This window comes from Ursus maritimus, unplaced genomic scaffold (genome assembly GCF_017311325.1).
Source record: "Ursus maritimus isolate PB19 unplaced genomic scaffold, ASM1731132v1 scaffold_4, whole genome shotgun sequence".
NCBI classification, from domain to species: Eukaryota; Metazoa; Chordata; class Mammalia; order Carnivora; family Ursidae; genus Ursus; species Ursus maritimus.
The window spans coordinates 47,240,247-47,264,137 of NW_024426552.1; the positions used below are offsets into that span (position 1 = coordinate 47,240,247).

The 23,891-nt window shown below is 36.9% G+C and overlaps 1 protein-coding gene across 2 annotated transcripts; it reads left to right on the forward strand.

Annotated features, from left to right (window-relative positions):
• Nucleotides 1-1,329: 1,329 nt before the first annotated feature.
• Nucleotides 1,330-18,031, forward strand: LOC103673266 (PEST proteolytic signal containing nuclear protein). 2 transcript variants are annotated; one of them, XM_008702029.2, is made up of 6 exons: nucleotides 1,388-1,466; nucleotides 2,197-2,296; nucleotides 7,467-7,629; nucleotides 10,883-10,957; nucleotides 14,984-15,039; nucleotides 16,218-18,031. In XM_008702029.2, exons 1-6 carry the CDS (start codon nucleotides 1,403-1,405, stop codon nucleotides 16,342-16,344), a joined length of 585 nt encoding a protein of 194 aa, XP_008700251.2. In that variant the 5' UTR covers nucleotides 1,388-1,402; the 3' UTR covers nucleotides 16,345-18,031. The 2 variants fall into 2 exon arrangements, with proteins under 2 accessions (XP_008700252.1, XP_008700251.2); XM_008702030.2 differs by lacking the exon at nucleotides 2,197-2,296 and having other exon boundaries at nucleotides 1,330-1,466; nucleotides 7,415-7,629.
• The last annotated feature ends 5,860 nt before the right edge of the window (nucleotides 18,032-23,891 follow it).

The window sequence follows — 23,891 nt, forward strand, 5'->3', positions numbered from 1 at the left end:
TTTTTAAAGATTTTATTTATTTGTCAGAGAGAGAGCACACAAGCAGGGGAAGAGGCAGACAGAGGGAGAAGGCGGCTCCCCGCTGAGCAAGGAGCCTGATGCTGAGCAAGGAGCCTGATTTAGGGGTGGAGGAGGAAACTGACAGATATCATGACCTGGGCTGAAGGCAGATGTTTAACTGACTGAGCCACCCAAGCGCCCCTCCTTAAAATTAATTTCTGTTAACACTCATCTTTTAATATAGGGCAAACCCAGAAACTCCAGGTCCCTAGGTGAAGAATTGATCCCATATGGCAAGAGGGCAGTATAAATATAGGGAGAAAGGGAAGATGAGTCTTAAAAGTTAGGCTAGGGCCCAATATAACACTTGGACCTCCTTCTGCAAACCCTAGGGATTCACTGAAGTTTTCTAAGGTGGAAATGACTGCAATCTTAACTGAATGAGGTAACTTCTCTCTTTAAAAAATTTTTCATTTATTTGTTAGAGAGAGCACGCGCACGCACAAGCAGGCAGGCGGCAGAGGGGGAAGTAGGCTCCCCACTGAGCAAGGAGCTGGATGTGGGACTTGATTCCAGGACCCTCAGATCATGATCTCACCCAAAGGCAGAGGCTTAACCGACTGAGCCACCCAGGCCACCAAAATAATTCTTTTAATTTGGTATGACGATTACGACCTACAGAAGAAGTAGTTTTACCATTTGGCTACGTGACCTTAGACAAATTACTCTTTGGCCTCAATTCTCATAGCTAATTAAAAAGAAGATAATTCCGCATTGGGCTGTTGTAGGGATTAAATGATAGTGTTTGACACTAGAGGGCGCTCCATAAATACTGTGTTTTGATTTAAGGACGCTTTTTTTTTTTTTTTAAGTTTTATTTATGTAAGTAATCTCTACACTCAACATGGGGCCGGAACTCAGGACCCCGAGTTCAGTCCCACGCTCTTCTGAGCCAGCCAGGAGTCCCCAACTGCCCTCTCCCCCACGCCCGCTTTCAAAAAAAAAAAAAAAAAGCAAGCATGCACAGGTGATCACAGAATGAACAGAGCCCGCTCGCTTCAGCTGTAGTCACACCCTGGTCTGCAGAAACCTTACAAGATTCCACCGTTTGCAGAGTAATGCTCCCATATCTCCCCCACTTCTCTGGACCATGAAAACCTAAGCAAGCTCTAATCAAATCCCTAACCAGTCCTCCATATACACGCAGCACAACCCTCCCCGCCCTTCGTTCAGAGGCGACTGCAGATGATGTCACATTCACTTCCGTTTTCCAAACGGCCTCTTTTCACTTTCCAGGGCCGCTCTAGGCTGCAGCTTTGCAGGCAAGCTCCGAAACTCAATGGTTGCTGGGCGGGGCCGTGACGTCCTTGGCGTGGCTGCAGGGGAGGCCGCGGCGGGGAAAATGGCGGACGGGAAGGCGGGAGAGGAGAAGCCTGAGAAACCGCAGCGAGCTGGAGCCACCGGAGGTGAACACAACCCCAGCGTTGCGGGCTGCGTGGGATGCTCTGGGCTTTTCTTTGAGCTCCCCGGGGTGGGGGGAGTAGGATGGGGGCGAGAATGGGCGGATCTGGAGCTCACCCGGCCAGGTGCTGGGCCCAGACGAGACCCGGGCACGCCCGGCGCGGCCCTCTGGGATCCCGGCCTCCTTGCCGGGGGAGAGCGGGCCACTGTCCGTCACCTGCTGGCTCCCCCGGAGGCCCTGCTTCCGAGGAGAAGGGAGATGGGTATCAGAAAGGGGGACCGAACCCTGGGTGGGACCAGGAGCGGCAGTGCAGGAGCCGCTACCGCCACACCGGAGACGTACTTCACACAAAACACACACGCGCACACACACAGTGGGAGTCACCGAGCAGTGGCTGCAGGAACTGGCCGTAGGCCGAGTTTCCGACGGTGCTGGCCTCTAAGTTACACCTAGGAGTTAGTTTGCTTCTCCCTTTTCGCCGAGGAGGTGGACGACCCCGGCCTTTTATTTTCAAGCCGAATATTGACCCTGTAACGGGATGGGTCGAGATGGAGGGAAAGAATACCTTCGCCTGCCCGCTGGTTTAAGCTGCGGAGGCTAGGGTTAGGGTTTGATTGCCTTTGAAGTGTCTGCTTTTTCTGAGTTAGGCTCTTGCCGGCTAACTGCATGACATATTTAGGTGGCTTAATAGGCTAGTGTGACTTTTCCTGTATTTTGTTACGATGCTAACTCAGGTTACAGCTATCTTCATTCTGTATCCTCCACCCCTGTAAATTTGGGCCTTGTGCATGAAGGGAAAGAAGCATCTCTCCAGGCCCCCTTTGTCGCAACAAGGCAAGTAACTTAACACGTGCGAGGTGATCATAATACCTTCGGAACGTTTTAAGTATTACTCTCTGTTCTGACTCCCTCAAATCTTAACCCTGAAAGTATTTAGTTTGAGAAAATATAGAAGATTAATAGCATATGAAGGCAGTTATTAGGACTTTACATGACGTTTAATGTGAATTGCCTTGGAAACAAAAACTGAGAAAAACGTAATGTTCAGTTACTTAAACAGCAATTTAAGCCATATAGTACTATCTCATTAGGGATTTTTTTTTCCCCTCAAAAATCATCTTGGAAATTATTGAGTAAAATGACATAAAAAATTAGTAGTTTGAGGAAAACCAAAGATCTGTAACCTAAAGAATCTTAACTGGCTTTTAGACTTTTAACTTTGTAGAATAGCTTCTTAAGCGTCTTGAGAGTATTAAACATGTGTTTAATGTGTTGCTAAAATGTACCTTAAGTTTCAGCATAACTGGACTGTGTGATTTATCCACCATCCTTTCAGTTGGGGATAATTAACTCTGTAGTATGAATGTTGATGTTTCTATTGTAGCGTGTTTTTGTATGTGGGGTGGTAGTACAAAAAATTAACTTGGATGATTGATATCAAATTTATGGTATCCTTGTTGGTGATTTAGAGTAAGTACTATCCCTTAATAACTTTGTCATAATTTGCCTTGGATATACCTGCCTTAACAAGAAAATATGCTGTTGCATATAAACCATTTTTGAATGTCAGATATTTTCAATGAGTTTTTACAGAGAAATCATAGCTAAAACATTTAATACTGTGTATTTGTTGAATTGCTAATTTTGTGTCAAGTTGGCACTATTTTGAAACACATTTAAGTTTATCTTAGGGGCTTACCTAGCTGATTTTTAGCTCCTATTGAACAGTCCAGTAAGTTGGAGGTGTAATTTTTTATAAGTAGTTATGAATGAATTGATATCAGTAAGAGAAGCTACTTATTTCAACTTGCTCTCACCTTAAAGAGGAGGATAATGCTAAGGATAAGGCTTTGAGCAGATTTTTATTCTCCCTTTGGCTAAATTTTTGTAGCTGTTTGAAATATAAATCTTAGGGAAAAAAAGCTGTCCATATCATAATTATGGGCATCTTGTGCTGGTTTAAGCTAAGAACTATTTTAATGAAATTGACATTTATTATGCCAACCACTAGGAGGGTCTTGAATATGTTTTCATTTAAGCTGCGCACCACTCCTTTTGGAGAGGTAGCTGTGTTCCCTTTTTTCAGATGAAGCTACCAAAATACAAATGGGTCAGAAGGATATACCCTTATGGATTTAAACTTTCTTATTAGGTACTTTTTTTTTTTTTCAAAGTAAGGTAACTTTGTCCTCCAAGGCCCACCTTTCCTCTCCAGCTACTCGATGGAAAAGAAAAAAAAAAATGCTAGTACCACGTGTAATTTGATTTCACATTAACTACACACTTTGTGAGCTCAGAATGAATGCAAACTAGATAAAAATCCCCTTTTTAAAAATATTCCTTGATAAATAATCTAGTACTTTTATATAATTTTATGCATGTTTGGCTGTAAATTGTTATTTTCTTATTTTTAGAAAACTGATCACATATTAAATTCATTCTTTAAAATATAAGTCATGTTCCTAAAAATTTTCACATTGCTAATCCATGGTCATCTAAAAATTTTGTTTTCCATGGTCCAAAATACAAAGATCCCATTAAATAAATTGAAAACAGCAGTTCTTGATTAAAAGCCCCAAATGCTAAAGTGTAGTACATGTTGTATTTAAAGAGAAACACTTAATGGATCTAGAAATTAATGTTTATATTTAATACATTTCAAAGTTCACATTAGGTTGAAATAGTTTTCTATTCTAATGAACTATATATAGACTTGTAGACTCCGTAATAATAGTCACATTGATAATAACATAAATTTGGCTGTTAGACTTGTCCATTTTCATTGCTTATTCCATTTGCTTTATTTCCTGAATGTTTGGTGTATTTTACTACATAATTGTTAGAGGAGGATTACCTAAAGAGAAAATAAAAGCTCCAATCCATGTGACACATTGAGCCATTTAAGGCTAAGTAATGAGTACTAATAGTACACCCACCTTCTTCCTTCACTTCTTTTCCCCCGTCTCTTCACTGAGAGTGGATATTTTCTAAAGCTGTTGAGTTTAGTTGCTAAAACAAGACAAAAACCACAACAGACTTCTTAAGAATTGATCTAGCGAGACAGTTATTTATTATGTCCAGAAATAATTTGCTGGATCTCGATCAGTTGTTTTTTTTTTTTTTAATTATTTTTTTAAAAGATTTTATTTATTTGTCAGAGAGAGAGAGAGCACGTGTGCGAGCGCACAGATGGGGAGGGGCAGGCAGAGGGAGAAGTAGGCAGGGAGCCTGGTGCAGGACTCAATCCCAGGACCTGGGATCATGACCTGAGCTGAAGGCAAACACTTAACCGACTGTGTCACCCAGGCGTCCCTGGAATCAGTCATGTTTAGAAATGACCTGCTAGACATAATATGTTTCATTTCCAGTGTGGACCTGAGAGATGTGGGTAGTCTTAATAGAGTGCCACTTAAGGTGACAGGAAAGCAAATGTGAATAAAATTGAATTGCTGCGAGTTACTTAACTAGTGGTAGTTTTCCCAGCTCCCCTGTTCATGCTACCTTTTCTACAGCAGTTCTAGAAATTCTCCCTATAGCATCATGGGATTGGACAGATAGTATTGTGTTCCATATATTATCACATACTAGTTCAGCCATTTGTCAAACTTAATGGTATTAATATTATAGTAAGATTTATGTTTTTCACTTTGTTTTATACTTATGCTTTAGTTTTTCTTGATTCTTTGTTCTAGAATTATTTTCTGGGTAAAAGGAGACCTAGAATTAAGAAAAGATAGGTTTGTTTTTTTTTTAAAGAACTGGAAATCTCGACTATTTATGTGTAGCTCTTGGGTCATAGTTCAAAGAGCAGACAGAGTATACTGCAGTCAAGACTAAATGTTCTTTATGCCGTTTGTTTTGATGTTTTTCAGAGTTTGTGTTTGCACAAGCCCTGTGCCTTAGTGTATAGATTGTTTCTTTATGTAAACCCAATGCGTTTTCTATGTTTCTTTATGTTCCCATATATAGAGACTGTGTTTTCAATTTTAGTCACAAAGAAATAGTTATCATTGCTTGGGTTCTACAGTAAAACTCATACTTGATTAAAACTATAAATAGAATGCAGAATAAAATTTAGAATAATGCTTTTGGTTCTAAACTTAGACTTTGAAAAAACTAATGTTGGCATAATTCTGGGTTTTTTAAATTCTAAATTAATTTTTTTAAAAGATTTATTTATGTATTTATTTGACAGAGATAGAGACAGCCAGCGAGAGAGGGAACACAAGCAGGGGGAGTGGGAGAGGAAGAAGCAGGCTCATAGCGGAGGAGCGTGATGTGGGGCTCGATCCCGTAAGGCTGGGATCACGCCCTGAGCCGAAGGCAGATGCTTAACGACTGCACCACCCAGGCGCCCCTAATTCTAAATTAATTTTTTAAAAGATTTTATTTATTTGAGAGAGAGAGAGCATGGGGGTAGGGGGAGAGAGGGAGTGGGAGAAACAGACTCCCTGCTGAGCTGGGAGCCCAATGCAGGGCTTGATCCTGGGACCCTGAGATCATGACCTGAGCTGAAGGCAGATGCTTAACTGGCTGAGCCACCCAGGTGCCCCTAGAAATTCTAAATTGATTTCTGTATTTCAGCTATTAAATATTGATCTTATATTCTTCAGGTGCTTTTGTAATTTCATATCTGAAGAAGTAAATGGCACCTCCAGCAACCATTCCAGTGCTATCTTTGTCTCCTGAGGAAATCTCAAAACCTAATCCTCCTTAATTCCTCCCCTGCAAAGTTATTACAGCTTTCACCCCCTGTCCAAAGGGAATAAAGAGTTCCTGTTATCTTTCCTCTAAACAAAATCAAATGTTCTGTTCAAAGTGCTTATTAATCTAGAGACCACATCATTCCAAAGTTCTAAAGATTGAGAGCTATAGGCTCTGGATTTTTTAATCTGTTGCTTGTCCATCTATTCGTTTTGATTTTCCTCTTTTCCCCCGTTCTAGTTCTTTGTCCTGTTAACTGTTGTCAGGGCTATCACTTAGAGCATCTTCTTTTCGTAAATAAACCGTTTAGTGTAGCAGAAAACATTCTGTTGGGTGATTGGGGAGAGAAAATAAAATTTTTAATTGACCAGACTTCTTGTGTCTTACCATTCAATACGTTCTTAAAAAGTCTTCTAGTGTAAAGGACCAAAGATACTCAAGATGCAAACTTATTTTGTCATTGACTAATACAAATACAAGCAAAATTACTGAAAGCCATCTTGCATTCCAAATTTACATATGTGTGGATTCTACTATTTGAAATTATAATTAGCTCATCTTTCTTTCATGAGAGAAAGTAGTGTGTAAACCTAAGTCTGATGGTTAAAATAGGCAATAATCAAGCTTTCAGAGTAGAATTAAATTACATAGGAGGGAATGACCTGATGTCTTCCTTCAGTTTCTTTTTCAGCTCTAATGAGAGGTAGATGAGGAACACATCACTCAAGAAACTAATTCCAGGCTGTATTAACATTGTAGTTCTGGTAATAATAGGCCATTCATAACTAGGTACTTTGTATAACTAGTAATATAATTGATGTAATTGAAGAATGTCAGAATTTATTAATTAAATGTATTATCCTGTGATGTGACCAGTTGCTCACAAACTAGTTTGTGTAGAAAAGCTTACAGACCTTAATTTCTAAAAAGCAAAATCCCACAAATGATTAGATTATTATAACTTTTATAATAGTGTTTAGTTGAAGGGTCTTAGATTTTTGTGAACTCTATGTTTATAATTTTAAATTGCTCTGTATTTTATGCTAGTTAATTCATGGGAGCCTCTTCTACTGCCACACAATCTCAGTTCCTGCTGTATACTCTAACAAACAGTGGAAGAGACTGTTGGGTCAGTAGGTGACAACTGCAGAGGTATCTTCCTTATAACGATGCTTTTTGAGGTTGCTGCTCCCATCAATCTGCTCAGTAAAAATAGCTCATCTTGGTAAGTTGTTTCGACTTCACCAGGACCTGAAGAAGAAGCAGAAAAACCTGTGAAAACTAAGACTGTTTCTTCCAGTAATGGAGGGGAAAGTTCCAGTCGCAGCGCTGAGAAGCGATCAGCTGAAGAAGAAGCTGCAGACCTCCCAACAAAGCCTACAAAGATCTCCAAGTTTGGATTTGCCATAGGTAGTCAGACGACAAAGAAAGCCTCAGCCATATCCATCAAACTTGGATCAAGTGTGAGTCGTTATTTTATTTGTATGATGTTCATAATGGGACTTAAGAATTTATTTCAGGAATCTGCTTTTAGGGGGTTATGGTAAATTGAGTCTAAAAAGGTACATTAGTGCGTGAACTTACATGTAAGTATTTAAGTTATTAGCTCTGCATTCAAGAATGGTGTGGATAAACTAACTTGAAAACTTTTTTTAAACGGTTTGAAATAGGAGGAGCAACTGTTATAAGGAATGTGTGATTTATAAAGTAACAGCTTAAGAGTTTTTCCAAGTTGAGCAAAAACCTCTGAAAAATATTTTCAGAAAGAATTTCGGTTTATTTTTCTTATCTTTCAATTCTGGTAATATTAAAAATAATATCTCTAGAAATCAGTACTAGTGTGGTATTACTTGATAAGAGCTTCTTGATTACTTTGGAGCTACAAATGGACATTGAGCCTTATATATCTTATGACAGATCAACTTTTGAGCCCTTGTTTTAAATATAAACCTTGAATTAACAATTACTAACCATGGAGTATCTGGAAAGTTTTGAAATATTATATTGAAACATATGAAGTTGCTAGATTTGACTATTTCTGACCTAGAAAAGTGATAATTTCTTATGTTTCAACCACATAGGTCTTTAAGAAAAAAATGTTAAGTAATGTATTACTGTTAGCTTTAGAAAATAGTTACATTCTCTGTGAGGAGAATAATCCTAAAATTATTAGGATTATTGCTTTTGGGTTGTTTATTCGTATCTGTTCCTCATTTGCCAGATGGATATAGCTTTATTTTTGCGTTAGGTGTTCATTCAGAGATCTTAAAAATATGCTATGGGTCAGGTTCCTGCTGGAGTCAGTTTGAGTTACACTTCTAGTTTTAAAAGAGCTACCATTTCTCAGAACCCCTACTCCTACCCTATGTTGTTTTCCCTTTTTCTTTCTTCCTTAAAAAAATTCATTATGAACAAAAGACATTCAGCTTGTAACTTGATTACTTCATGACTTTTCTTCCTATATGAGCTGATTCTTTCTGTTCAATCTTTTTTTTTTTTAAGTTGCATAGACCAACTGCACAAGTATTTGTGGGGTTTTTTGACAGTCATTAAACATGTATTCTCACGTACACTTCCATATAGATGTTACTCTTTTTTTTTTTTTAAGATTTTATTTATTTATTTGACAGAGAGAGACAGCCAGCGAGAGAGGGAACACAAGCAGGGGGAGTGGGAGACGAAGAAGCGGGCTCCTAGCGGAGGAGCCTGATGTGGGGCTCGATCCCAGAACGCCGGGATCACGCCTGAGCCGAAGGCAGACGCTTAACGACTGCGCCACCCAGGCGCCCCGGATGTTACTCTTGATAATAGATTTTACTGTGGTCAGCACACCCCTAAATTAGATATCCAAATCCCTACTTTTTCTAAATCATTGACATGATTAAGTAATTGCTGATCATTTTAGATGGGAGGGTTTTGTTTGAAATAGCCTGTTCAGTAAAACTTTTTAATCTTTGGGAAGCAAAAGCCTGTTCTTACAAAGTGAACTTTAGTATAAACACAGTCATCTTGGGGAAGTGAGTTTTAAGATACAAAAAATAGTTGAAACTATTGCTTTTGATTATATGATATGAAAAGGTAGTTGATCAACAGGCACTTGTGTCATATGTTGTATGTATAACATCAAACACCTGATATCTTTAAGACTAAAGGATATTTCTGGAGTCTTTATGCATAATCTCCAAATTAACATTTTTTTTCCTTCAAAAGCAAATATGTATAAAAAGTGTTTGTGTTATAAAAGAAAGGGTGGTTCATTTTGTTTCTGTAGATCAGAGATTTCACAGATGAGGTGATGTTTGAGTTGGCCTTAACTGTAGACAGGAGGCAAAGGGCATCTCAGATAAAAAGAATTTTGTGCAAAAGCAGTTTAGATGTGAAGCCATTCCGGAAATTGTTTGTAGTTGGATAGTGGTATGCAAATGTAGGCATAGAAAGTCCCTCAAATGAGAGCATAGAACGGAATCATAAAGGACTTACATAATATAGTTTGGTTTTATTCTTTCGGTTCTAGCAGAGCTATGGAACTGTCGTATGTAACCCTAACTCTTAAACAGATTTGCATTTTAGAAATATCACTCTGGTACCATTATAGAGGATTAGAGGGAAGAAACACTGAAGGTGGGGCGAGGTATTTCTAACAGCAGTTGAGGCAGGTAATGCTAAGAATCCTTAGGTGTTGGTAGTTGATGGGAATGCAGAGGGAGATGTAGGTCTATTAGAGATTTAAGCATAAGACTTTACAATAGATTGCAAGTTGAGGAAAAGGTTTTCTGGCTTGGGTACTTAGAACACTGTGAAACTAAAGTACCCGTTTGGGCTCTTAAGTGGAGTTATCCAGTAGGCATATGACATCCTGTTTGGGGCAGACATAGGATTTGGTAGTTAAAAGTATGGGAGTGAATGGAGTTGACTAGGGAAGTACAGAGAAGGAAAGGAAAGATCCCTAAGGACAGAATCTTGGGTGTGTCTCATTTAAGGGGGGGAACAGGAGGAAACAAAGGGAACAAAAGATCAGAGAATTAGAATAGCCTCTAAAAAACATTGTCAGAAAAGTCAAGGTAGGAGTGTTTCAAAAAGTAGCTGGTGATTAGAGTCAAAAGCGGCACACTGGTCATTGGTGACCCTGTAGAACCAAGGTCGCCCGATTCTAGGTGAGTGAGGAGCCATGGGGGAATGAGGGAGGAAGCCAGATTGCAGTGGGTTGAAGACAAAATGGATGGTGAGAGGACGAAGATAGTGAGGACAACTGACCTCAGAAACTTAGGTTAGTTAGAAGAGAAGCATGTTTATAGGCTACAGGGCAGAAAGCTAGCCAGTAGAGAGATGAGTCTTGGTGTCTTATGTTCTCAAGGCACACTGCACTTCATTTTTCGTTACTGTGGGAACGTACTACTAATCATTTTTTTGCATTTTCCAGGTACCCCTTAGCTAAATGATACTATATATCCTGACTAGAAAATGTTTTACAGGATGAAAACAAATGGACATATAATTAATAAAATTAAAGCTACCCATTGATAACCACATTTTTAAAAAGAGAAAATAGATTTCTTTTAAGTTTGTTCTGAGTTCCTTATTGTATGTTTCTATGAAAACATAAAATCAAGTCTTTGAAGCTAAGTTATTTGTGTCATTAGGTAAGCCTGTATAAACATTATGTGATACTTTTTTTTAATCTTATATGTGATACTTTTTAATGTGTTTCTTCTTCAGAAGCCTAAAGAAACTGTTCCAACGCTTGCTCCAAAAACCCTTTCAGTAGCAGCAGCTTTTAATGAAGATGAAGATGTAAGTCAACACCTAGTTTTATTTTACTTTAACCAGTTAGTTCTTTAAGGAAGATGTTAGTGGCAGATTGTAGGTTGTATTCATGGTACTAGTGAATTTTCTTTGTAATTCTGAATAGTTTTTTTGTTTGTTTTGTGGCTTTTTTTAAATTTTGTGATACCTGCAAAATCTGAATATTTCTATTTTATTTGGTTGTAGGATTATTTAAAATAATTGCCTTTGGGAGCAATGAACTTAAGAATCAAATCCGCAGGGGCTTTTGGGTGGCTCAGTTGGTTAAGTGTCTGACTCTTGATCTCAGCTCAGGTCTTGATCTCACAGTCATGAGTTTGAGCCCCACGCTGGGCCTGGAGCCTACTTTAAAAAAAAAAAAAAAGGAATCAAATAAACAAATGCTTATTATGAACAGTAATAATACACATATGTGCTAGGAAATATGTAGGGTCCAAAAAAAGAAAAATTTAATGCTGTCTTTAATAATTTTATAGTTGTAGTCTTCAGTGATGAGACATTGTACATGCATTCAACTTCAAAAAGGCAGTTGTAATGCTTTCTTCTGTATTCCCATGAAGAATAGCAAATAGCACAGGTGATTCTGCTAGAAGTCTGTTCACTAAGCATGTGTCCAGAGTGAGCATGAGTTGCTTATCTGCTGTTCTCTTAGGCAGTCTTAGTTTCCTCATGCATCTCACAGTGTCCCTCTCTTATGCTTATGAATAACATATGGTACTGAATTTTAAGCATCATTTTGACTGATTTTTTTCTTTGGTCTGTCTCTTTAGAAACTATCCCCCACTTAAAATGTGACCCCATTGTATAACAGGTGTTAACGGGACATGAGTAATTGCTCCCAAAAGCAATATGGTTAAAAATTATACATTCATAGGAGCATACTGTGGGCTGAAGTGTTTGGGAAGAATATACAGAGAAGAAATATGAGTTGGATACCAAAACATTAAGGCAGCATTTTGACAAACCAAGGAATACTTTTATAAGCTAAGAGTTATAAGAGTAGTAAATACTTGGCAGCTGCATTTGACTGGACTGGAGATTTCTGTAGAGAAGTTTGGGCAAGGATGAATATGGAATGATTGGAGACCAAATCAAAGGTAAAGAATTACTGTGGTTATCACTGTATTCTTTGGACTTACTCATGGTACACATTGGAGTGATTTCTATATGCTAGGCACAGTGAGATAACGAAGATAAATTAAACATGTTCCTCTAGGAATTGAGCCTAGCAGGGCATAAAATAGTACAAAATAAAAATCAAAAGTATCCAAAGACATAAAGTGGTGTGGAAATTCGGGGGAGGAAGAGAGGCCAAGTAACTAGATGCAGCAGCATAGAAAGACCGGCAGTGGGAGGACTTGGATTCTTTTCCTGTCTTGTCTAGTTACTAACCAGTAGAAAGCCTGTGACTTTACCTTTTTACCTAAGTCACTTTACCTTTTTGGAGCCTTAGTTTTTCAGCTGTAAAATGAAGGCTCAGTTTAAATCATATATTTTTAAACTACTTCTCAGAGTTCTGGATTTCTGTGGAAGTGTCTCAGGAGCTACTGTGGTGTTAGGTGATCCCTAACAAGCAGGGCTCAGGTCTCCTGCCCCCTTTTCACTTGTAGCTGTTCTTTAATCTGTTCGATACTTAGGGACCAAAATACGATTTTATTGAGGAAAAAAGTATTTCACCCCCTCAAAGTTTGGAAAGTACTAATTTAATAATATTTAATGTTTTCTGTCATCTCTGATATTCTTAAGAGATTAGGTAGTTTTTTGATATGTACAGAATGTGTGAGGGAAGGACAGTCAGGGAAGAAAGGAACAGCATGTGCCAAAGTAGAGAGGCTAGAAATGGTAAGCTCCTACCTGATAGTGCTGGCTTACTTTGAACGCCTAACAATTTGGATATCTATTCACATAACTCTATTTTATCTTCCATATATTCCTGTGAATTGTGTGATGTAGTTATTCCTGTTTTGCAAATGGAGAAATTACCAAGTTGATGGTAAAGGATATAAACTTTAACTCGTCTCTTAGATAAAAGAATGTGTGCATCTGAAATCATCGTCTGGTTTTTCCTTTTTCTGCAGAACATAGTTAAGTAACCTTGGATATGTATCTGAGCCTAAAGTATGTTGGACAATGAGGGCATCCATTTAATTTTGAAATTTAAAAATACATTTTTAGTTGTTATCTCCTTAGTCTCCTTTAATTTGGACAATTCTTGGGTCTTTCTGTTTTATGGCATTAACATTTTTGAAGAGTTCAGGCCAGTTATTTTGTAAAATATCCCTTAGATTGAATTTGTGTGATGTTTGCTCATGATTAGATTCATATTACTTACTTTGGCAGGAATACCACAGAGGCGATGCCAAGTTCTTAATGTATCATATCAGGGAGCACATGTTGTCAATATGTCCCATTACTGACAGTGTTAACTTTGATCATTTGGTTAAAGTGATGTCTGCCAGATTTCTGTACTTTTCAAATTACTGTTTTACCTTTTGTAATTAAAATTTATTTGTGGGGATATGCTTTAAGAATACATGGGGGTGCCTGGCTGGCTCAGTTGGTAGAGCACATGACTCTTGATCTCAGGATTGTGAGTTCAAGCTCCGTGTTGGGTGTGGAGCCTACTAAAAATAAAAAAATAAAATAAAAAATTAAAATTTATGGGGTGCCTGGCTGGCTTAGTCAGTAGAACATGTGACTCTTGATCTCGGGGTTGTAAGTTTGAGCTCCAACGGGGGTGTAGAGATTACTTAAAATCCTTAATTAAAAAAAGAACACATGAAAATATGATTTTTTAAATGCTCCCATGAGTGTTAGCATCCATTAATGATTCTTGCCAGGATCAGTTATTATGAATGTTTGCCAAATGGTGATTTTTCTCATTGTTTTATCTCTTTTATATTTATTGTCTCTTCCTGCGAGGAAGAGCTTTCCCTTATTTATATAAGTGTAGGCTCATGGATTCTTTACTCAATAGGCAGTAATGCTCAGATTGTCTCTGATTTGACCAGGAGAAACTCCTAATAGGCTAGATCTTAAGGGTGCTTTTTTAAAAAAGAATATTTAGGGGCTCCTGGCTGGCTCAGTTGGTAGACCATGCATGTGATTCTTGATTTCAGCGTGAGGTAAAGCCCCATGTCAGTCGTGGAGCCTACTTAAAAATAAAAAGCTTACCAGCAGCATTCATACATAAAAACAGATCTAAAAGGAATTTAACTTATCATGTATCTTTTTAACATCTTTAGAAGTATGGAAAGAGTGAACTTTAAAGATACCTTTTTAGTAAAGGAGACTTTTAGAAGGAGCAATACCATCAACCATCAAGTTGTTAAGAATCTTGGCTTTGGAGCATCCAGCTGTTCTGCTGTTTATTAGCTTTGTAACTTTGGACAAATTAACCTTGTTTACCTCACCTTTAAAATGCAGATGATGATAATTATGCTTACCTAGTAGGAGTGTTAGGGGTTTTTTTGTTTTTCTTTTAAAGCTTTATTTATTTGAGAGAGAGCCCACCTGAGTTCGAGTGCACAAGTCAGGGGAGGGACAGAGGAAGAGACTCCCCAAGCTGACACCCCCCCCCCCCCAAGCATGGAACCCAGCTCAGGGCTTGATTCTCCCACCCTGAGATCACAACCCAAACTGAAACCAAGAGTCAGATGGATGCCTAACCAACTGAGCTACCCGGGTGCCATGAGGATTGTTAGGGTTTTAAAAGAGAGTGCATATTAAAGCACTTACCACAATGTGTACTGCATAGTAAACAAATGGTTTGGGTTCTAGAATGTCAGGTTTTTACCAGATTTTTTTTTTATGCAAAGTCAGCACACTTGAAGATCTATGTGTTTCTTTTTAAAATGTAGTTAAGATAAATACTTTTCTCCGTTTACCAAAATTTATTGTATTGAAAATGCTAGAAGACTTAGATAAAAAATTTTGTATTAGTAATCAAGTGAATTTAATAAACCTGTAACACATCATCTGTTTTTTTTTTTTGTTTTTTTTTTTCCCCTCCAGAGTGAGCCAGAGGAAATGCCTCCAGAAGCAAAGATGAGGATGAAGAATATTGGAAGGTATAAATATTTTTTAATAAAAATTATAGAGAATGATCTTTCAAAATGATCTTTAGTGTTTGGGCTTTTCTTGCATATTTGGGTGAAACAGTTTTGTTTTATGAGCTATCAGTGATCTTTCTTTCTTGGTAAAAGAAATTGAGTACCTTATGAAAAAATAATAATTTTAAGGATATTTCTTTTTAGATAGATGTAATCTGTATTTCTTCAGATAGCTATGAGAAATGTTTCTGATTTAAAATATAAGTTTTTTCAGTATAAAAAAGAAAAGGCTTTCACTCATTCACCTGTCCTATTATTCTCATCATTTAATCTTGGTTGTACCTGTCCTTTTTTCCTTGGTAATTAAGATGCCAAATACCAAAATAAGATAAGTATTTTAATTTTTAATTTTCCTCCATTGTTCCTGTTGTCATGGAAATAACATTAGTATGAAGTTAACATAATGCCCATTTTCCTATCTTTGTATACATAAATAGTTAACTTAGAGGCTAGTAAGAAAGTTCGGATTTAAATCAGCCCGCAGTTTTACCCCATTTCTACCAAATTATAAACTCCCAGAGAACTAACTAAGTCCATATGCAAGCATCCATATCAGACTTGGAGTCTAGGATTCAAATAGGAACAGTCCCAGTGACTGTCCACCTGCTTTCCTTTCATACTGGGACCTAAAGTAAGAAATACATCAGACCTTGTAACCCAGTTTAAACACCCAGTTTGTTTGTTTATGTATTTAAAAATATGTAAAAGATGTGAAATTGAAACAAATCCATGACACAAATCCACAATGACACTGAGCCTTTCTATGTGTAATACATCTTCATATTTTTCTTCTATTTCATTTTTTATGGATGCTGATGGCAAGCCATCAGTTGATTTCATGACCGTATTAAAAGGTTTCAAGCAACAGTTTTACAAACTGTCGTGGTTGCCACCCTTAGCCATATGTCAGAATCACCTTAGGTGTTTGTTGAACATGCTGGTCCCTCCTCAGACCTACTGAATCTGAAATTTTAGAACTGGGTCTTATAGAAAGGTATTTTAAAAAAAACTCTCTAGGGGCTTGTGATACTCAGCCCCTGTTCATAATAGATATAAACAATGTTTTGAATGACTTAAAAACATGGCCCAAAAGGCTTTATGTAACTTTTAAATAAATTTCCTATCTTTTAACACAGGGATACACCAACATCAGCAGGACCAAACTCCTTCAATAAAGGAAAGCATGGTTTTTCTGATAACCAGAAGCTATGGGAGCGAAATATAAAATCTCATCTTGGAAATGTCCATGACCAAGACAATTAAATGATGTGTTTTGAAATTGGGGTGTGGGGTGGGTGTAAAGTTAAAAGGAACAGTTTCCTTTTTTAAGAATGGTATAAGACTATCTTTGGAGCCGACTTTTTTTTTTTTTTTTTAAGATTGAGTGGTACACTAATAAATGAGAGTTTGAAATTAGAGGTAATTTATGTTTTATATACAGATTTCAAGACATTTGCTAATTTTGTAGTTTCATGTGATTAGTTTCCAAAGGTTACAGATAATAAAAAATCAGAAATGGTACCTTTCTAAGAATTGCATATTTTTTTAGACACAACTATTAGCACATTAAGAGGAACGCAAAAAGTTATTGTCTATTAAACTGCAAGCAATTACTCTTAACTCCCTTATTAACTTAAAGTGTCTGGCTCCCAGGAACAGCCTTATAGAGAAGGGAGTATTGTATTGGGAGGAAAATGTTACTGGACTATTATTGACTGAAAGTACATTAGATAAAATTAAAATACAGCTTTTTTTTTCCTAATGGGCATTTGTTTTGTTTAAAGTCATCATAAACTAGATATTGCATTGCTATCAGTTGGTACAGATGCTTAGCTCTTTAAAAAAAATTTTTTTTAATTTTATGTAAATTGTTGAGTATTTGAAATAGCCCACTTCACTTTAACGGGCCTTGTCTACCTTCATTAGTCTTCAAAGACCATTTGCTACCAAAGTAAATCAGTATTTTGAATGTGCTTCTCTTGGTTTTTGTTATTAGCTAGTTCCTGTAAGCATTTCCACCAGATCCTGAGGCAAATAATAAGGAAGCTGTTTCTTTTAAAATACAAACCACCACCAAAAATTTAAATGTACATAATACTTAAATATTTGGCTGTTTTTATTTTTTAAAAGGTAGAAACACCAAAAAAGCAACATTGTATGAAGATATGAAGATGAAAATGAGAAAGATGCACTTTCTGTAACTTTGTTAAAGCTTATTTTAAGTTACTAGCTTGTGAAGGCGAATTTGATTTGAACTTAATGCAAGAATTCTTAGTTTAGTACAGTAATATGGTTTATTTGAAGTGTATACATATTAACCAGTGGCCTCTCAAAAGCACATTTTAGGTACTGAAGATAAAAAGAAAGAAAATGCATCTTTAAACATATTTTATGGATTCTTTGACCACATATATGTTGTTAGATCTATGTATTGTAGGGTTTTTTTAAAATTTTTGTATATGAATTATTTTTTAATGTGACAGTTAAACACATCTTTAAAAACATAGTCACAGATAAAAGACACACAGTATAATTATTTCTTTGAATACTCTTGCAATGTTTAATTTGGAGGCAGCTTCAGACTATTGGTGGTAACTACTCGCTGAGCTCTTTTAATAGGTAATAACTCCAGAGAAGCAGCCTGTATATATTCCTAACATTTTGTTCATTTGCATTTAAGTTTAGAGTAAGCCCCAAGTAAAACAATGGAAATGTATATAGAACTATTAGTTCTTACATGATTTAATTATATCAAGATACATGAATTTAACTTGCTTTAATGTAGGCAAACTTTCCACTTTTGTCCATTTTACTGTTTATGTTAAAATAACATCCCTCTCCTACATATTCTTTTCTTGACTCAAATGAAATATTAACCTAAGGTCAAGATGGGAGAGAAATGACTGAGATGAATGTCTTTACTAAAATACCAATAAATTTGTCAAACTCAGTAGTGTTCTTATTTTCTATTCTACATAATTGTTGCTGGGTTTTTGTTTTTTGTTTTTTAACAAAAAAGAAGAGCCAGATGTTGTGATTGTTGCTCTTGTCCAGATTGTTGGCCACAGTAATGGGAAATTTAAAATTAGTGTTTATTGGAGTCTAACTTAGCACATAGTTCTATAGCATTATAATATCTGGGGTTGGAAAAGACTTTAATCCAAATCCTCTCTCTCCTTTACTGCTAGTGTTTTTTGTTCTGTGCTGTACAAAATCCTGCCAAGGCATATCTTTGAAAATCCCTAAGTGTTAGAAGGTATACAGAGTGTCCACCATCCATTGGCTCCATGTCATATGTTCGAAATGTTTATACGGCTTCTGCCCGGTAGGTGAGGTCCTAGCAAATAAAAAATTGAACTACATTTTAGAATTAAGATTCATTCCAGTTTGAATAATTACAAATGAAGGCTGTGGGTTTTCAGATGTTGTTCCTTAGCTCTAGTAATCAAGGTTAGCTTGACTTAGTGTGGAGGGAAGTTACTTTCCTGGTCAAGTGAAGGTACTTCTTTTGAATTTTAAACTTCATTTTGAAAAAATTTCAGACTTAACAAAACATTGTGAAACTATTACAAGGTATTTCCATGTTCTCCAAATGTTAACATCTTAAATTTAACTACGGGACAGTTGTCAAAATCAGGGAATTAACAAATACTTTAATATATTACCTTGTACTGTTCTACAGACTTCTTTTCACATTTCACCATTTGCTCCTCTGATGTCTTGCTGGTCAAAGATCATTTCGTTATCACACATGGTGCAGTTGTCATCTGTCTGTTCAGTGCTTTAATCTGGGACACTTAAGTGTTTGTCTTTCATGACCTTAGACTTCTTAAAAAGGATAGGGCAATTATTTGTAAAAGATCCTCAGTTGGGGGTTTGCCTACTGTTTCCTCATGATTAAATTCAGTTTATGAATTTTTGGTAAGAGTAGCACAGAACTGTATGTCTTCAGTGTAGCAGCAAGTGCGTGATGTTAATTTGTTCTGGTGCTAGTAATGTTAATATTGATCACTTGCTTAAGGTGGTGTCTGCCAGATTTCTCCATTGTCAAATTACTGTTTTCTTTGTAATTAGTAAGTATTTTGTGGGGAAATTCTTAGGACTGTAAGTACCCTGTTTCTCATACTGTTGCAGGTGTTCATGGTTCTTTTTTCTTCCCCCAGGGTTCTTTCCTGAAACAGTTGTTAGTGTAGTATTTGCCAAGTGATGGTTTGCTATTTCCAACATTTCTTCCACTTTTAGTAGTTGAAATTCTGCTATGAGGAAGTTTTTTTTCCGCCATTCATTATTTATTTATTTTATTGATAATGGGCCCGTGTATCCTTATGTTATTCTTTAGGTTACAACCCGTTACTACCATTATTTATTTTGTAACTCAGAATGTCCCAGATTTGCCCATGCAAACTCCTTCCAGTTGACCCTCGTGTCTTTTTTATGTCTCCATCCTTTTAATACTTCCTTAATTTCCTGTACCAAAAGATATACTGGACCCATCTTGTATTTTCTCTTCTCCAGTCCTGGAATTAGTGATTTCTTTAAGTGTCCATGGTTTCTTATAGAGATAATGGTCTTTAGAAATCAAAATCAGTACTAGATGCACTCATTGGTACTGAGGTGAGGTATCATTGCTTTTAGCCTGCTTAACAGACTAGAAAATGTGTGTAATATACACATCTATATCGATTTCTAGATCGGTAAGTATGAATGTGTGTATGTATGTGTATACTGTATGTGTGTGTATCTCCATTAATTCATATTGATACTTCCAATACCAGACCAACACCAGAGTTCATTCTAGTTTTCCTATATTTGAAACTTTTATCCAACACTGACTTTGACTATCTGTAATATGTTCACTTTTATTTGCCCAATTTTAGAACATATATAAAGTACATTCAGAATTACTAACCATACATCTACCAATGAAAAAACAGCCTACCAACCTATTTGTATATGTGTATAGTTGCTTTTTTTTAGTCTTACAGTGCATAATCAAAATATTGTTTTGCAAAGTAATTATGTGGGTTCTTTGTTCACCTTTACAGTATGGTTATGCTACTCATTTAACTTGTTTTTGTTTGTATTTCATAATGAATGCTGCCCATTCTTTGTTAACTTATGGGGGGGGTTGTATGTAAAATATTAGCATAGTTCTAAAAGTTAGAAGTATACAAAAAGTGTCACTCCTTCCTGTCCTTTCTAGCTCATTCTCTTTCTCCTAGCCTTTCTATCCTGTTTGCACCTATCCCCAGTAGGTAATCTATTTCTGATTTCTGTTTCATCCTTCCTGTGTCTCCTTTGAATAAATAGATGATTGGTTATTATTTCCCTTTGTTCCTTACATGATACGTAGCATGTTGTAGTTAACTCTCTCATATTTCAGTGGTGGTTTTCCTACTTCGCAGGATACCCTGGAAACTACCAGTTTATGGAGATCTTAGTCCAAAAACATTTTTAACAGCTATATAGTGTGAATATACTATAGTTTACGCAATTACTCTTTTTTTTTTTTTTTTAAGATTTTTATTTATTTTATTCGACAGAGATAGAGACAGCCAGCGAGAGAGGGGACACAAGCAGGGGGAGTGAGAGAGGAAGAAGCAGGCTCATAGCAGAGGAGCCTGATGTGGGGCTCGATCCCAGAACGCCGGGATCATGCCCTGAGCCGAAGGCAGACGCTTAACCGCTGTGCCACCCAGGCGCCCCACGCAATTACTCTTCTATGTGTGGGCATTTAGGACATTTCCAGTATTTTGCCATTACAATGCTGTAATTGAATGACCTTGTGCATGTGTATTTTCATATTGTTGTGATGTATCTCCCCTTCAGGTAAATTCCCAGAAATAGGATTGCTGAGTCCAAATATAAGTGTATATGTACTTTTGTTAGATTTTGCCAGATTCTCCTCCAAAAGGGCTGTACCAAGTTTGTTTTTCCACCAGGAATGTATGAGAGTGCATGCCTCTTTTCACAGCCTTGCCAACAGGATGTTTAGGTCATGCTTTTTAATTTTCGCCACATCTGATAGGTAAAAAAATGGTATTTCAGATCAGTTTTAATTTACATCTCTAGCTACGAATGAGGTAGGGTATCTTCTATATTTAAGGGTCATCTGAATATCTTTATGAATAGTCTGTTCATGTAATTTCCATTTTACCATGGGTTTTTGGTCCTTTCTCAAATTTTAAGAATTCCTTATATACAGACTCTATCTTTGATGTATTATAGTTTTCCCAGTTAATTGTCTTTGGGCTTTGATTTTGGTGGGTTTTTTTGCAATGCAGAAAGCTTTCATTTTTTTATGTGGTAAACTCTGTTAATTTTTTATTGCCTCTCAATTTTATGTTAATATTTAGAAAGCCTTTCTCTATACTGATATTAGAGATGAATTTACCCATGTTTTTCTTGTGCTTTTGTATTCTTTCATTTTTTAAATTTAAGTAGATTCCTACTAATTTGGGGTATATTCTTGTGCATTTGTGAGATCAGGATCTAATTTTAGTTAACTGATATCTTTATGATAATAAGCCATCATAATCAAGAGCACTTTGCTTTTGTGTCTTTCAGGGGTGTTTTAAATTTTTTGTCATACAGGTTTTGCATATTTCTTGTAAGCTTAGTCCTAAGTATTTAATCTTTGTTGTTACTGAAATGGGGTTTTCTGTACCATTGTCTGCTGATTGTTTTAGGATATGAAGGCAATTTCTGTATATTCTGTGTCTTGCTGTCTTACTGAAATCTTTTATTGAGTTTTATCATTGTTTCTCTAGGATTTTTCAGGTGTATTATTATATCACCTGCAAATAGAGTTGGTTTTACTTCTTTACCAATTTTTGTGCCTCTAATTCATTTTTCTTGTCTAACTGTATTGCTTAATACCGCTAATAGTACAGTACTAAAAAGAGAAATAACGGGCACCCTTGCCTTATTCTTGTTCTCAGTGGAAATGTCTCTAGTGTTTTACCATTAAGTAAGATGCTGGCTTTAGGACTAAACATATCTTATCATGTTAAAAATATCTTTCAATTCCTATTTTCTTAAGTGCTTTTTGTCGGGGATGGGTGTTGAATTTTGTCAAAGGCTTTTTCAGGATTATATCAACAAGGGAAAACTAATACAGACGGTCCCCACCTTACCAATTGTTTGACTTATAACTTTTCAACTTCATGATGGTTCATTGTGATACTCGTTTGGGGCACATGTCTGGCTCAGTCAGAAGAGCATGTGACTCATCTCAGGGTCGTGAGTCCGAGCCCCACGTTGGGCATAGAGATTGCTTTAAAAAAAAAAAAAAAAAAGGTACACGTTCAGTAGAAACCATACGTTGAATTTTGAATTTTTATGTTTTCCTGGGCTGGCAGTACGCAGCTAGTTCCCAGGTAGCCTTTCAATCACAAGGGTAAACAACCGATACACTTTAAACTATTCTATACACATACAGCCATTCTGTTTTTTGCTTTCAGTGCAGTACTCAATAAATTACATGAGATATTAGACACTTTATTATACAGTAGACTTGCGTTAGATGGTTTTGCCCAACTGTCGGCTGTTGGTGGTGTGAGCACCTATAAGGCCAAGCTAAGCTATGGTGTTTAGTAGGGTAACTGTATTAAACACATTTTTGACTTAACATTTTTTCCAATTCCAGTGGATTTATGGGGATGTAACACCATTTCAAGTGAAGGAAGATCTGCATAAAGATAGTTAATGTGAGAACTCTGAGGTGTAGGTGATGTAGCAACTGCTGGGACAATCTGCCACCTTAGGGCTCAGGGAGTAAGTGAACAAGGGAAAGATTTAACATCTTAGAGGAGGGACCCAGAGGCCAAATTTCAGATCTTTGAGGAGGAGAAGCTATGGCTGCTGCAGGGAAGAGCAGCGTACCAAGGTGCCCACCATTAACAGTGAAGACAAATTTTGGGAATCCCTGATTCAGCTGCATGACGAATCCTTGGTGATATGGAACTCCTGAGAGTAGCAAAGTGACATTGAAAGAACGTAAGTACTAATAGATGTTGAAACATTGGCAAATGATTAAAACAAATCTAACCGAAGATGCTTTTTTTTTTTTTTTTTTTAGAGTGAGAGATGGGGAAAGAGGCAGAGGGAGAGAGAGAATCTTAAGCATGGAGCACCTAACATGGAGCCTGACACAGGGCTCAGTATCATGACCCTGAGATCATGACCTGAGCCAAAATCAAGAGGCAGACGCTTAACTGACTGAACCTCCCCAGCGCCCCTGAAGATGCAAATTTTTTTTATTTAAAAATGTTATTTTTAAGTAATCTGTACACCCAGCATGGGGTTCCAACTTACAACCCCCAGATCAAGAGTTGTCTGCTGTGTGATGGAGCCAGCCAGGTGTTCCACTGAAGATGCAGATTGAGAATGAAAACGTGTCTCTGTGGAGACAGAATATATGGGAACTCTACTTTTCTGCTCAATTTTGCTACGAACCTAAAACTGCTCTTTAAAAAAGTTTATTAAAAATATGGTGTGAGCAGTGGTGTAACTCAGTCACAAGGTGCCTCTTCACCATAATTATAATAGATAATATCCCCCCCCCAAATATTCTAACGACACTATTGTAATGCTGTGTGTGGATATTAACTTTGTGTATAAACATTCATACATATATAACCATACAAGCAAATTTTTCAAAACAGGATTTCAGTGTAGTTATACTCTCAGAGGATCACTTTGAGGAGAAAAAATGTCACTTTCCCAGCTTTTAAACATGTTTCTTCCTGGAGTGCCTGGGTGACTCAGTCAGTTAAGCATCTGCCTTCGGCTCAGGTCATGATCCTGGG